This window comes from Sturnus vulgaris, chromosome 3 (assembly GCF_052056855.1).
Source record: "Sturnus vulgaris isolate bStuVul1 chromosome 3, bStuVul1.hap1, whole genome shotgun sequence".
In the NCBI taxonomy this organism is placed as follows: Eukaryota; Metazoa; Chordata; class Aves; order Passeriformes; family Sturnidae; genus Sturnus; species Sturnus vulgaris.
The window spans coordinates 53,853,408-53,867,263 of record NC_142245.1 but is presented as its reverse complement, the minus strand read 5'-3'; the positions used below and the strand labels follow the sequence as shown (position 1 = coordinate 53,867,263).

Here is a 13,856-nt window from a genome sequence, read left to right as displayed (position 1 = left end):
TGATATTTATCATAGTGCTTCGGAGGTCACCCAGGCATTTTATGCAGACTGCTGGTACACTTAATCATTTCAGTGTCTTCCTGCAGTAAATCAGAAGACATTATATTAATAAAAGATGGGTCTGTTCCAGCTCTGATTCAGAATGCTGAATCCCCATTTACCTGGCTTAGAAAAAGTCCTTTAAAAAGGTCAGTTTACTCTATGGAATTCTGCGTATCAAGGATATGTCTTCTCTCACACAAGATATATACACTTGAGACCAGCACGAAGACGCTGGAGTGATTCAGTATGAGCACTCAAGGCTGTCTGTACCACAACCTAGCCAAAGAGACCTTGTATGAAAGTACACCGCTGAGATATAGGCACACCATGCAAATACGTACCTCATAAAACATGTTTGTCTCCATCACTACAGTTCTTTGTCTGCCAAATACTCTTTGGTCACATTCACTTAGCACAAGAAAACAAGACAGGCAAAATACAACGTCTGCAAGGGAAAGACGGCCAGAAGAGAAGTTCTCTTGAACCATATTATTATTATTATTTGCTTCTGTCTTCAAAATACTTATTAATCTCTGTAATCAAGTTGTACATGCTTAAAAAAAAAAGGGTTAAACAGTTGTTATTTTCTGGGCTTGGATTTATCACGTACTCTTCTGACTCTCACTTTCAAATTTAAATTTGCATTGACCATTCTGCACAGCACAGGTACAATTCCTGTGAAATAAGGTAATATTTATGATTAAGCCACAACTTTCAATGTTATAGTCCTCTTGTGACATCGATCTGACCCTTGCTAAAGGAAAATTTAACACATTTTCAATTAATACAACTGACAAAATATTTCTGAATAACAATTTCTCACTGCAATGGTGATTTTTTTGTAACATCACTTTGTCCGAGTATTTTAACGAAGACAATCAAATGTCTTGTTTGCACTTGATCAGTTCAACTGCACTGAAACCATGATTTTGAAATACTTTTTCTACATCTTTTTCCTCACAGGAAATTGTGAGATTGATTTTTTCCTCCCATCTGGAACAAATTCATAATTTCTAAATTTACAATCACACCAGAAGAGGCATTAAAAAAAACCCAAAGAAACCAGAAAAAAGCCTCCTTCAATATTTTATGTCTTATCTTGCAATGTGCTGAAAAATCACATATTTCTAAGTCACATGCATAAGTAGATGCTTTGTATCTCCCAGAACTGGGAGTCTGACCTCAACTCATGTGCAAACTAGGCAGAACATACATGAATAATACAGAGAATACCTTCCCATCAGCTGTCAAAAGTAATATCAAAATACCTCTGTAGATGAAGATCTTTGCTATCTTCCCATTAGCTGTTGGAAGTAATATCAAAATGTCCCTGTAGATCTGGACCTTTGTGAGATGCACTGACCTCCTGGGACATTTTGCCACGAGGCAGTTGTGAACACTGGTTCCAGGGATGCGCCACACGGGTCAAACCCTGCGTTAGGGCCGGACTCTCTGACAGAAGTGGCACTGAGATCAAAGTGCTCCCATCATAACACAGCACTGACTGCTGCCCAGCCCTGTGCTCAGCACGGGAAGGCTAACCAGGCAGGATACACACTCTAGGTGGATCATATGTTGAGTATTCTTTGTTCCAAACATCACTTGACATCCTGGCTGACATCTCTTAAAAGATACTTACTCTAAACCACCTAGTCCAATCACAATTTTATTTGTATTGACCTGGATTAGAGGCAACCTGATTTTACACTTCTGCCTTTGTATGTGTCCACTGGGCACGTGTTCAGCTTTGCTTGTGGCTGGAAATGGGGGAGTGGAGCCACGGCAGGCTCATCTGTAACCCCTGACAAAAATGAGTAAGTTTTCATGTAGTGTTTGACAAAAACTTGCCACTGTGAAATGTGTATTTCTCTCTTTCCTTACTCCTAATTTGCACCAGGTGTGTCTGTATACAGCCAAAATTCACACCCACAAACAAGGAATAAATACTTGCATATATTCACATGAAAAAAAAAAAGAAGGTGCTTCTATTAAGAGCTGACAAGCTAAGCAATGTTCAAAAATATTTCTGTCCACTTCACTGAAAGTAGTAGATTTTATACCTCTCCATGAAGGCTAAAAGATGAGTTTTCTTATTAGGAAATATAAAATACGATTTAAATAATTTTGGCATCTCATTTAAAACAAGTACATTACAAAAAAACAAGGATGGAAAATGTCTGAATAAATACTGATTGCTGATTCTGTACATAATTTTATTTTTTTTCATGTTAAATGTCAGTTTTTATCAAGGACCTTCTTCTGAATTGGAAATTTCATCATAAAAAAATTGAATGGCAGACTACCAAGAAATGACAAGATTTTAACACCATAATAAACATTAGGATCATGATCCATTATGCGTAACACTTACAGGCGCTTTTTTTTCCCTGTAACCAGGATGCTTAAAAACTTGTTCAAAACAGAAAGCAAAGCTAAGAGTCTTATGTAACAGCATAATTTACAAACTGGTTTATTTAAGGCCACACCACATCAAGATCAAGTTTTTCTAATGGATGATGGCTTATTTTTTATTGGTTTGGGTCTATACAAGGCGCTTTAAAAACACAAGAGAATGAATGACACTGAGTAGGTCTGGTAAGGGAAGGACAGGGTGAGAATGCAGAAAAATACGTGAGAGTGAATGCATTGTGAAGAAAGACAGTATGTGTGAATGATGGGGAAGGAGTGTAAGGAGTAGGTGGGGTAAGAAAAGCAGCACTTGACAGGAAAACAGGCTTTTGGAAGAGCACTGGGTATGCAATTGGAACTGCGATGCAGAGCTGAAAGATCAAGGAGACTGTGCTGGGCTAGAAGATATTAGAACAGGGAAAGAGATACAACACAGGGGCATTCCTTTAAGAAAAAAAAGCCAGAAAATATACTGGTATCTGACAGCACCTTGTAACTGAGGAGCCTGAGTGGGTGATAAGGAGCACAAATGGATCAGGGCAAAGGGACAGCACTTTCACTGACAAAGTCAGCACTGGATGAAAAAAGTGAGCCCTTACACACACTCAAGAACATTCATATTTTGCTTTTATGTTGCAGGTTGAATTTTAAAATCAAGAAATTCAGATCCCACTGACCTAAATGCTCAAAGTAACAAAGAGGTCCCTCCACCCTTTTCTAAAATGCATTGTCATAAAATACATCTCATCATTTGAACTCAGCCTTGCAATTAATAGGGAACAAACCAGCTTTGAAGTATTTTGGTAATATTTTGTAACAATTGTAAGTAGTTTCTGCCCCAAACCACGAGAAAAAGAAAATAAAACTTAGCCTGAAATGACATATAATAGCATAGAATACAATCTATGGAAAACCAGAGGTGTCTATCTTCTGAAATTACACTGGCAATGAGTCAAGGAGATTTGAATGCTAATCTTCTATAATAATATATTAGAATTACGAACATTATTAGCTCCTTAATAAATGCAGGAATATCCCTTTCTAGCCACGGTAGGTCATGAGACAGCTGACCTAAAAGCTGTCTACTCTCTCCTGTCCTCTACAGCTGACACTGAAAAACTTGAACAGCATCTTGAACCCCTGTAATCTTTGACCCATTGTTCATTAATTGGTCACCTAAACTGACTTCAGTAGTAGCAAACCAATTTACTCAGATGTGCACAGCATATGGAGAGACTTTGGAACAGAGCAGCTCTTATGAACAGTTTGGTACTTTCAAATTATGTGCAGCATAGGTAAACAACTATTATATGGAACATACACAAAGATGCGTATCCACACCTGAACACACTAAATCCCTTTCAGCCTCCTAAACTTCCAGTTTAAAAGTACAGTGCCATGCAGTTCCACACAGCAGAGGTTTCCCTTGGGACTCACTTCCTGGGACCTATTGGAATGCAGACAATTGTGTCTACTGCACAGTCCTTGGAACATAGATAGAACAAGTAAACCCAGGTTAAGAAAGTTTTCACAGCATGGAGTCTCCATTTGTTTGCAAGCCTAAGTGAACAGCAAATGGGGACCTCTGCATCTGTCAGTGCATATGGCTTCTAACTAGGGACGAGCTTTGCAAGCACCCTGCGCTGAGCTGAGCATGCTAAGCCAAACACGAACACACAGGGAAGCAGCGCTGTGGCACCAGTGCCCCCAGCCAGGGGGGCTGTGTGGGGAGACTGGGTGGGTGTGTGGGAGGAAGAAATGACAGAGAGGAAAAGGAAAGAAGGCAAGTCTGAGGGAGCTAGCACATGCTGGTTTAGCTAAGAAATACCAGCCATCCTGCATCCCCACCCCTCGCTTTCCCTCACTTTGTCCTCATAGCCGGCAGTCAAATACCTAAATACCAGTTTGTCACAATACAAGACTGGTCAGCATGGTGCAGCCCCAGCTACAAACTGCTGTCCTGTATGATTCCTTTTCTCTCTCACTTCCCTACTTCCTTTCTTTACACAGCTGAGCCTGTACAAGCACTGCCCATAAACAACTTGTGTCTTCCCTACAGGCAAGGGCCCCACTGCTGTGCCTCAGGATCAGCCACTTGCCCCAACATCAGCTGTATGAAATGCTTCCACCACTTCAGGCACAAGCTTGTTAAGCACCTCGCAAGGAAAACATCCCTTTTGTATTCTTGTATTTCACCAACTCATATAGCAGCATTTAAAGTCAGTAGTTTCTTTTTCTTCCTTTTGCATCTGATCAAGCACATTTAGGAACATATGCCACCTGTGCTCTGCATGTGTAACTCCCACTCATGCTGAATTCTAATAATATTAGCAATAATAATAAATAACAATTTATTACTTATGTGCTGCGAGGACCAGAAGGCTTCAAGACACATTATAAAATATACACAAATACGGGGAATATAAAAGTAAACTTACCCTCAGGTACACAAACCTCTAGGTTTAAAAAATATACAAATACAGACAGCACTGCCTGAAACCAAAAATGAGCCAAACAATCCCTGATAGACTAAAATTTAAATTCTCAGCTAGGTCTCTCCCTGCACAAGCAGCTCAAACAGTCTGAAGAGTCTAGTAGCATTTGTAGAGTTAAGATTCAGCCTCTTAAATTGTTTCACTTGGACCAATTAATTGCAAAAACCCATCACCCCTTGTGTGTTGCTTTACAAGTAAGGAAGGAATTAGTGAGGGATTTTACATCCTGCTCTCCTTCACATTCTATTCTACTTTACCAGGACGGCAAATATTCAGCTAGGAAAAATGCAGCAGTACTAGTTTTGTTTAAAGCTACACTGCAGAGTCCTCATGCACTTTAAAACAACTAACCTGACAGACATCTGTGGCAAAAATACCCGAACCATGTCAGCTACACACAGATTTACGTTGAAATTATTATAATACAATTGCACCTTTTGGCATACTTGTTTGGAAAACCTGTAACTGTAAACTGGATGCTTGTAAGGGCAGTGGCAAGACAAGATGTTCAGGGAGTGCAACTAGAGGCATTCAAATGGTACTTTCAAACTCTCAGGAGAAAATTGCATGGATTTAGCTAAGTTGCCAGAAGGAGCCTTCCTGCAAATGAAAATCAGGTTCTTATTTTCCCCTAGCATTTCACATGAGCTTAGCCTGTTTTCAACCAACAGAACCCCTAAAATTTGCAGCATAAAAGCAATTTTGCAGTATTAAAAAAACCCCAAAAAACAAAAGCTTAAACAAAATTCTAATTATGAGAGGTGCTTTTTTTTAAGTCTTACCAAAACATACTTATAAATTTTAATTTACTTTAGAGTTTCTTCCTGTCCGAAAAGTCTGCAAGTTTTACTTTCGCTTCCAACGTATTTTGTTTTTTCTTCAGAGTTGGGTTAACTTTTCCATCCACTAAAGTTAAACACAGCTTTTCCAGTGGTAGAATATTTAACTTTGCTGAGTTGAAAAAAACCTTGCATTATACATAGTAAGTGTAATGGAACAAACAAAGCCTGAAAGACTTTGAAGATTAATAAAAATTCAGAGCCTTGGAAAATACAGTACAGGGAAAATGTAATTACACAAATAAATGCTGGTAAATAAGGCAAAATTTGAAAAAGCTTTCATTGGAAGGCTGAAAGCTTTTCATATTCACTCAAAAGTTGGTCTACAAAATAAGTCAACTGTCAATTTTGTTTCTACCTTATATACCGTATATATCCATATATATATATATATATATATGTATTCTGGAACATCAAGATGAGAAGACTAGGCCTCAGATTCAAATACTTAAAAAAACCCAAAAACCTACAAGGAGTTTGATGTTTTGCATGCATGTTTTGCAAGCAATAACGTCACTTTTACTTCAAATATAGAAATATCCAATGTGAACTTTCCTATACACCAATATTTATTTCATACTTGAATTCTGCAGAAAGCATACTAACCTGTCACTGGTGGTGATCTTTTTTACATTTACTGTCTGAAATTGCATTAGCAATTAGAATTCCATATGACAAGAAATTCTCTACCCACATCTGAGCTACTCCCAGTATCAGAGTCTATATTAAAGCAGCACAATTAGAAAAATGTTTTCTAAATATTGCATTAGGATACGCAGGCCCTCACAAAACCTGTGATTAGATATGAAAGGTTGCAGCACAGAAAATACTTCATCTAATAGAAGGAATCTAACATTTTTTTTACTGGTTTCTTCAGGTAAATACACACTCATCACAGTCCTTCACAATGAATCTCATGTATTTTTTTCTATACACTGCAGAACTGTTTCTTTTTTCTTTATTACATTCTATAATTTTACTTTATTCAAATCTGCAAACTTGTATCTGTGGAATGTGAAGGTTTTGTAATTTCATAAAGGCTTTTTTTTACTTATAGGTCAACTTCAATTTTGTTGTACAATGACATATTAGCACATTTGAGATTTCCACCACATCAATAATAAAATATTTTTTATCATGTGAGGGTTTCCCAGTTTTCAGATAATCAAGTTTCTTTTTCTTCTTTTTCAGCCTAAGGACAAAGCAACTACCCACATGGACATGTACCTTACAAGTCTTTGTGTATCCTAAGTTTAGTGTAACTGCAAAGAATCAAGGGTTATTTGATTTTTATTACAAATATATTTAATTTAGAAAACTAAGTTTGCAATTTTCTATACTAGTTAAAGAGTATTATTTGATAGCTTATATAGATCTTTACTACAACTTAAGAAGGTCAATCTTCCAGAACCTATTTCTTGTATAAACTTATATGACTGCATTAACACAACACAAATATAACGTCAAAAATACAATGATTAAATAATTTTTAAATACTTATATTCACAATGAATTAGGATAGCTCAGAACCCAAATGACTTCAGCAAAGAACATTAACGTAGAATACTAGATGTGATGTCCTTGTTTAAGCCAATTGTTTACAATAATTTTGCCATGTGAAGGCATATAAGATTATCTGAATTATCCTTACCACTATAATAAAATTTTAAAGAAAATAATTCAACTGTTATACAACAAGTAAACAGGATGTTTTTCAAAGGGCAACAGAAAGACTACTAAACCATCTTGAAGTTGTCATCAGTTGAAACTGTTCTGGCAATATTCTACAGACTGTACACTGGTGTAAAACACAGCACTGTTGCATATCACTTACCTACTCCAAGTTCTAAAATAATACAGGCCTTAGTTAAATCTATCATCGTAGAAAGTGATCCCAAATTTTCCTCTCTTCCATTCTCCTGCTTTACGCTGCCAACCCTATTGCCAACACAAATAGTTCAAGATAGCCATAATTCCCCTGAGAATTCCCAAATTAAATGTACATCATACTTAAGTACAATTGTAAAATAAAGGCAGACTAATGCAATGTGAAAATGGAGTACTTCAATGTAGTGTTCAAATTCCACTCAATTTGTAGTAGCACTACAAAGAGCAAATGGATGAATAAAAAAGGGTGACACTATTACATTTTTATTACTGCATCAACAGCACTGTACATTACTGTTCCCCAGACGTGTTTACAGCCCAAGAGTGAAAAAAAATGCTCTGAAACACTTAAAAGGCTCTCCTACATATCTTGTTACCTTTTCTCCCAAATACCTTAAGTATCATAAGAGACACCTCATCTTGTTATTCCTGAAAAAGCAATCCCTTTCTATGTAAACTGGTAAGTTCTCCATTGACTGTATTCTCTGCTATAGTAAGACCACAGAGATATTCAAATATGATGACTGATTACTACTGGTAATAATACATAGTAATATTTTACACTTCTGGAATATTTTCACTCAAAAGCCATAAAACACTTGCGTATCAGGCTAACTTTACAGATGATGAAAAAGGAAATCATAAGGTGACATTTATTTTACTAAGGGAAATCCTGTAAAAGTCATAGTTATATTCCATAGAGCGTAGAATGTGTTTTCACCTTTGTGTCCTGTTTGTGCTAAGTGTAACCCATACAGTTAGAAACAAAACTTGCTCAATTTCAGGTAATACACCAATGGTACAGTTTGTTATTCCTTAATTCTGAATCTCTTGGCCTCTAGTATTTTCTGGTCTTTTTATTTCCTAAATCCAAATTGGGCACAAATCACCAAAAATTTTCAGCTGTACTTTGTTAAACTGATACCTTTTTTGTTGCCTACTACTGTATCTCATAGAACTTAATAACTAATAAACTAAATAAATAAATAAATTATAAGTCTAACAACTCAAGTTTCTAGTCCTGTTGATAACATGGCTCTCTGAAAGACAAAGGAACAAAGACAAGGAACCAAGTTCTGATCACTTATTTGAATTTAATCAAACTAAATCTAAAGGTGCTTTCTGCAAAAAAATTTACAGCATTTACTGGCAAAAAAATATCTGCTGGGAACAGAGAACATATCTATTTTTTGTAGAACTCAATCTGCCAGGCAATGTATAAAAAGTTCACACAGGCATCCTGCTATTTCTTTTAAGAGAATAATAAATATGTAACATCAGGCAGATTTGTATATGAGCAAAATCTGTTCCTCTCTAGCTTTGGCTGCCCTGAATCAAGTCATAGGAATACCCAGGTTAACATTCTGTTATTCAAAATGGGACCATTAATTTTATTACAATTAATCATAAAACACCACACTTGAGACTGCTTCCAAAAATCTGGCCTTGCTTTTTGTCTCTGTAACTACCCTGTGCTGCCTGTCAGGGAGACCTTAAGATTATAAAGTACAAAATCAGAAAACCATAAATTTGTTAATACAAGTGCACTAGTATCTTGGTTTACTCTATTTTCTTTGAGGAATAAGGTTTCCAGAGAAACTGCACAATGAAAACTAGAAGCTATTTAGACCAGCACATCCCTTATTTAAGGAGGTACACTTAAAACTCGAAGTTATACTTTTCTGCTAATTATTACACACATCCAAACACAAAAAGTTGATTTGGTCTTCTTTTGGCACCCACAGGCTCCACTTTATTCCAGGAGACAAATTCTATTTAATTTTGCCTCCTCTCCCAACAACAGTAAGAAATCCGAGAGAAACTGAAGAACAAAATGGAATTGCAACTGTTAAATAAGTTGGTGCAATGGATTCCTCAACAAATGTGTATTTACAAAGTGATTGCAGTGTATGCCAGATAACCAAGTACTGTCACTTTTAATCTAGCTACTTCAAGTACCTACAGAACTATGAAAGGAAAATTTCTGAGGGATTTACATAAGACAACAAACCTGTTGCAAAGAATCATATTTGCTGGCATAATTTCCGGCCTAACTTAAATTTCAGCTATGAAGCTCAACAATGAATTTATGAGATGTGGCATAGGACAATGCTGTCCTGCAGTATACTACTATTAAAGCACAAAATTGTGAATCTGAGTTAAACAAAGGCAGCTATACAAGAAATTTTAGGCCCATTTCTTGAAATATCCCATCTGAATCCAATTCTTTGCTGTTTTCACAGGAATTAAACTCAGGGCTTGGTTTGTGTTTTGAGTTTACATGAAAGCAATACGTAGTTTTGAACTAGCCTGAATATTCAGTTCCATCTGCTGGGCCCACCAACTGATTTTGGCAACTCTTTACCTCTTCATACCTTGGTTTTCCACTCCGTACATGACACACTGCCAGCTTTTCTGTGTGGGCTTTGGAATACACAGGTACTAGGCAGGTGTCTTTAACATGTTTTGAATAAGCAGGGTAAATACCTACCACCTCTACATACAAGAACAAAGGCTGAAGTGGAGATATTACTATTAGTAACAACAGTCAGGAGCATCTTGAGTGTAATGTCAAAACATACTGCCTGTGCATTGCTTCATAAACCAGAAAAATATTCCACTGACACTGAGGTGTTTTAGGGAATGTTGCTACCACATCTGCAACTGAAAAAAAAAAAAAAGTCATCAGAATGACAGCAGCTAAAAGAAGTCATTGGTTGAACTTGATTTCTTTCCTAATTCAAGGACAGGAGAGATTAAGAATGAACATTGGCATCCAAAACACTACTTAGATATGAACATCCAAAATACTTTGGATGGACAGGGACATTACATTTGTATTAAACAACTTCCTCATAATGCTCAACTTCCCTGAACGGTGTGAGGGCTCAAAGTCTACTGCTCAAATCGTTCCATACACTCATAGTGTTTTACTGTCCTGTGTTTTAGAGTCCAAACTACTAGATTTTCATAATTCAGTTCAAAAGTCTATTCTCTGCAGATAATTGTAAATCATTTCCCACAGCAGCTCTACAAAACCAGCTACTTAAAACTCCAAGAGATTTATGGATGCTGAAACTGGAACAAACATCCCTTTGCAAACGGACAGATGAAAAAAATTTCAAACTGCTTTTCAGATTAAAGTCATAAACTGACTTTTCTCAAAAACTGGTAGCAGTTTTTGGAAGCAGAAAGAACTTCTACGTGCTTCTGTGATGTCAAAGATGAAATCTCTGTTTGTGGAGGTACAATCTGTAGCAAGAACAAACGTCTGCCAAGACTCTGGCATTGATGATATTTTGTCTAGACAGCCTTAGAATGTGACTGACACAGGAACAGTGCACATGGCTGAGCAAACTGAAACTTATGGAAGAGCTTTTCAAGACTTAGTCAAGACACAGGATTTTGGAATGTGCCTAACATCCTCCAACCATGCTTCCTGGTATCCTCCTCAGGAATCTCACTGGTTTTGGTTTGACAAGTCCCCTAGTTGTCTCAGGGAACAGAAAGATAGATTTGCTTACATAAGATGCTGGCAGGGCCATTTGGATGTAAGCAAATATCGTCAGCAAGTTGAGAGCTCTGCATGCTGGCTAGCCACTGAGAAAGGTGTTCAAGCCACTGAATTGTGTGTTATTTTGAGGACTGTAAGAAATTGCTAAACCTTTTCTCATCTACTGGGCTTGACTGTGAGAAACACATGAGAACCATTAGCTAAAGGACAGAAATTACTAGCTGCAGTTAATAACTATTCTAGATATTTTAGAAAGCACTACATATTTACCTTGACCTTTTGAGCCCTGACAGAAGTAGCCTGAACCATGTACATGCTTTGATGGAAAGGTCCATGTGAACTTACCATAGACAAGGCTATAATTTTTGGGAAATGATGACTATCATTTACAGTTAAATTTTCACTATATGACAGCCTTGGTTGACTTAGTCCTCAAGTAACTGTCAGGGCTAAGAGAAAAGAGAAGAAGGTGAATGAGGCTCAAAACGATTAACGGCTTTTAGCTTTAGCTGGTTCACTTCCAGTTCAACTGTCACTAAAGTCAACAGCTACCCCCCTAACTTACTGGGATTATATTATAACTTCTATTAACCAATATTACAGAGAGTACCGTTCAGCAACCCAAAAGGAAAAAAAAAAATTAATAGATTCTAGTTTGTCCTCCAGAGAAACATCAAGCCTTAAGACACCAATTTACAGTTGCAGCAAAAGCATTAGTTACTGCTGTGGATCCTCAGAGCACCAAGAAATTTTTGCACCTACAAAAAAGAAATATCCTGGTGAAGTGAAAAATACAGTAGATGCTTCTTCTCTGCAAATAAAATTGGACCTCAATGAACCTTAATCCTGATACAGAAATTTGCACACTTGGCTACTAGTGTTTGAGTTTGGTCTCCAAGCCCACAAACCTACTGAGTCAGTACCATGCGTGTAGGCAATAGCAGCAATACTTGTGAATCCACAATGAAGTTCTGAGAGAGGTGTTATCACTGGGAGGCACTGAAATACCTGCATTTTGGGACTTTTCAGTAACTGAGTTGGAACCGCAAAATTTCTCACCTAATTACACTGTGTATTCAAAGAAAAAAAAAGTATTTTGATCTAGGTACTAGGTGGCTAGATTGGCTATCATATTTCTGAACCAGAAATGAAGTTTCTCCTCCCATCTCCTCTCTCCCTCTGCCCCCTTCTCCTCCCACCTGCACTAAGGGAACACTTGCGAAGGCAGCAAGCCTAGGAAGCGGATTAAAAATAGCCCTGACTAGCACCTGGTGTTATCCAGCAGGCCAGCATGCTGGTGACTCTTCCAGATCTGGACCCTTGTGAAGAAGTATGATGAAATGACATGTCTTTTATTTCATACACTCGTTTATGGATTTGCAATCAAAACGAGCTGGATGTGGCAAGTTGGGAGTTGCCTGGCACTTTTTGCATCACTGATAGATACACTTGCACCTGTCACGGGTGGATTCCTCGAAAGGGCCAAAGGGAGCAAGTCATTTATTTTATTTTGACAGCACACGGGAGCCAGATGCTGGGCCAGCAGGTTCTGGTGTTCACTGTCGGCCATTAGAAAAGGCGATACACATCATCAGCACCGGGGTGGGTGACAGGCCGTCAGGCGCACTTCCCCACGGCCGCTTACGCGCAGCAGCCGCTCGGCTTTGTCCGTGCCTCTCTCCGTTCGAACCACCCGGCTGCGCCGTGTCCGGCGGGCTCCTCTCACGGCCGGCCCTGCAGCCCCAACATGTCGCCGCCCCGCTTTAAGGTCACCGCATGGCGAAGCCGTCGAGCGCCGGGGCCCGCGATGCGCCCGGGCCGCGGCCGCTCCACCGGCGGCCCGAGGGAGGGGGCAGGGCCACGGCCGCCGCCGGAGGCACTTACCAGGTCTATGAAGGTCAGAAATTTCCAGCTGCCTCCATAGGTCTGATGCGCGGGCATGTCAATGGCCTTGTAATTGCACAGGATGGAGCAATAGGACAGGAGGATGGCGGCGTGCAGCACCTGGCTGGGCACCAGCGCCATGTTTGCGGCGCGGGGTGCGCTTCCGTGTGCCTGTGTCTGTGTCCGTGTCCCAGTGCCCCGTGTGTGTGTTGCCGTGTGTCCCGGTCTGTGTGTCTGTGTGTGTGTGTGTGTGTGTGTGTGTGTGTGTGTGTGTGTGTGTGTGTGTGTGTGTGTGTGTATGTGTGTGTATCCCTGGGTGTGTGTGCGCGCCGTGCGGGCGGGACTCCCAGAGCCTCCGCGGCCCCGGCCGGGGCGGAGCGCAGGGCCCGCGCGGGGCGGCGGCGGCGGCCGGGCGGGCTCCCAAGCCTCAGCTCCGCAGCCGGGCCGGGCCGGAGGAGGCCGGGCCGTTCCCGAGGGAGCGGAGGGACGGCAGTGTTAGCGCGAGTTAATTGCATAACCCAGCTGCTTTCAAGCGAGAACTGCAATGACTCAGCAATTACGGGTCGCAAGTGCCTTACTCGGAGGAACGCTGTGGCTCGTACGTGCCCCGGGGCCGGCGACCCCCCCGCAGCCGGCGCTGCCAATGGGCCGGCGGAGCAGGTGCCTCCGCCCCGGCAGCGGGAGCGCGGCTCTGGCCGAGCGCCCTGTGTGCCGCTCCAGGGCTGCCCTTCGTGTGTCCGTACCCCACGTGTGTCCGTAACCCACGTGTGTCCGTACAGCGGCCCC

At 39.9% G+C, this 13,856-nt stretch overlaps 1 protein-coding gene across 1 annotated transcript in view; it reads right to left on the bottom strand.

Annotated features, from left to right (window-relative positions):
- AIG1 (androgen induced 1) overlaps positions 1-13,642 on the bottom strand; it is a 123,082-nt gene extending 109,440 nt beyond the window's left edge. Inside the window, exon 1 of the mRNA XM_014888616.2 lies at positions 13,071-13,642. Within this exon, the coding sequence (XP_014744102.1) occupies positions 13,071-13,211 (141 nt within the window). The 5' untranslated portion in view covers positions 13,212-13,642. The remainder of the gene's footprint in view (positions 1-13,070) is intronic.
- Between the last annotated feature and the right edge of the window lie 214 nt (positions 13,643-13,856).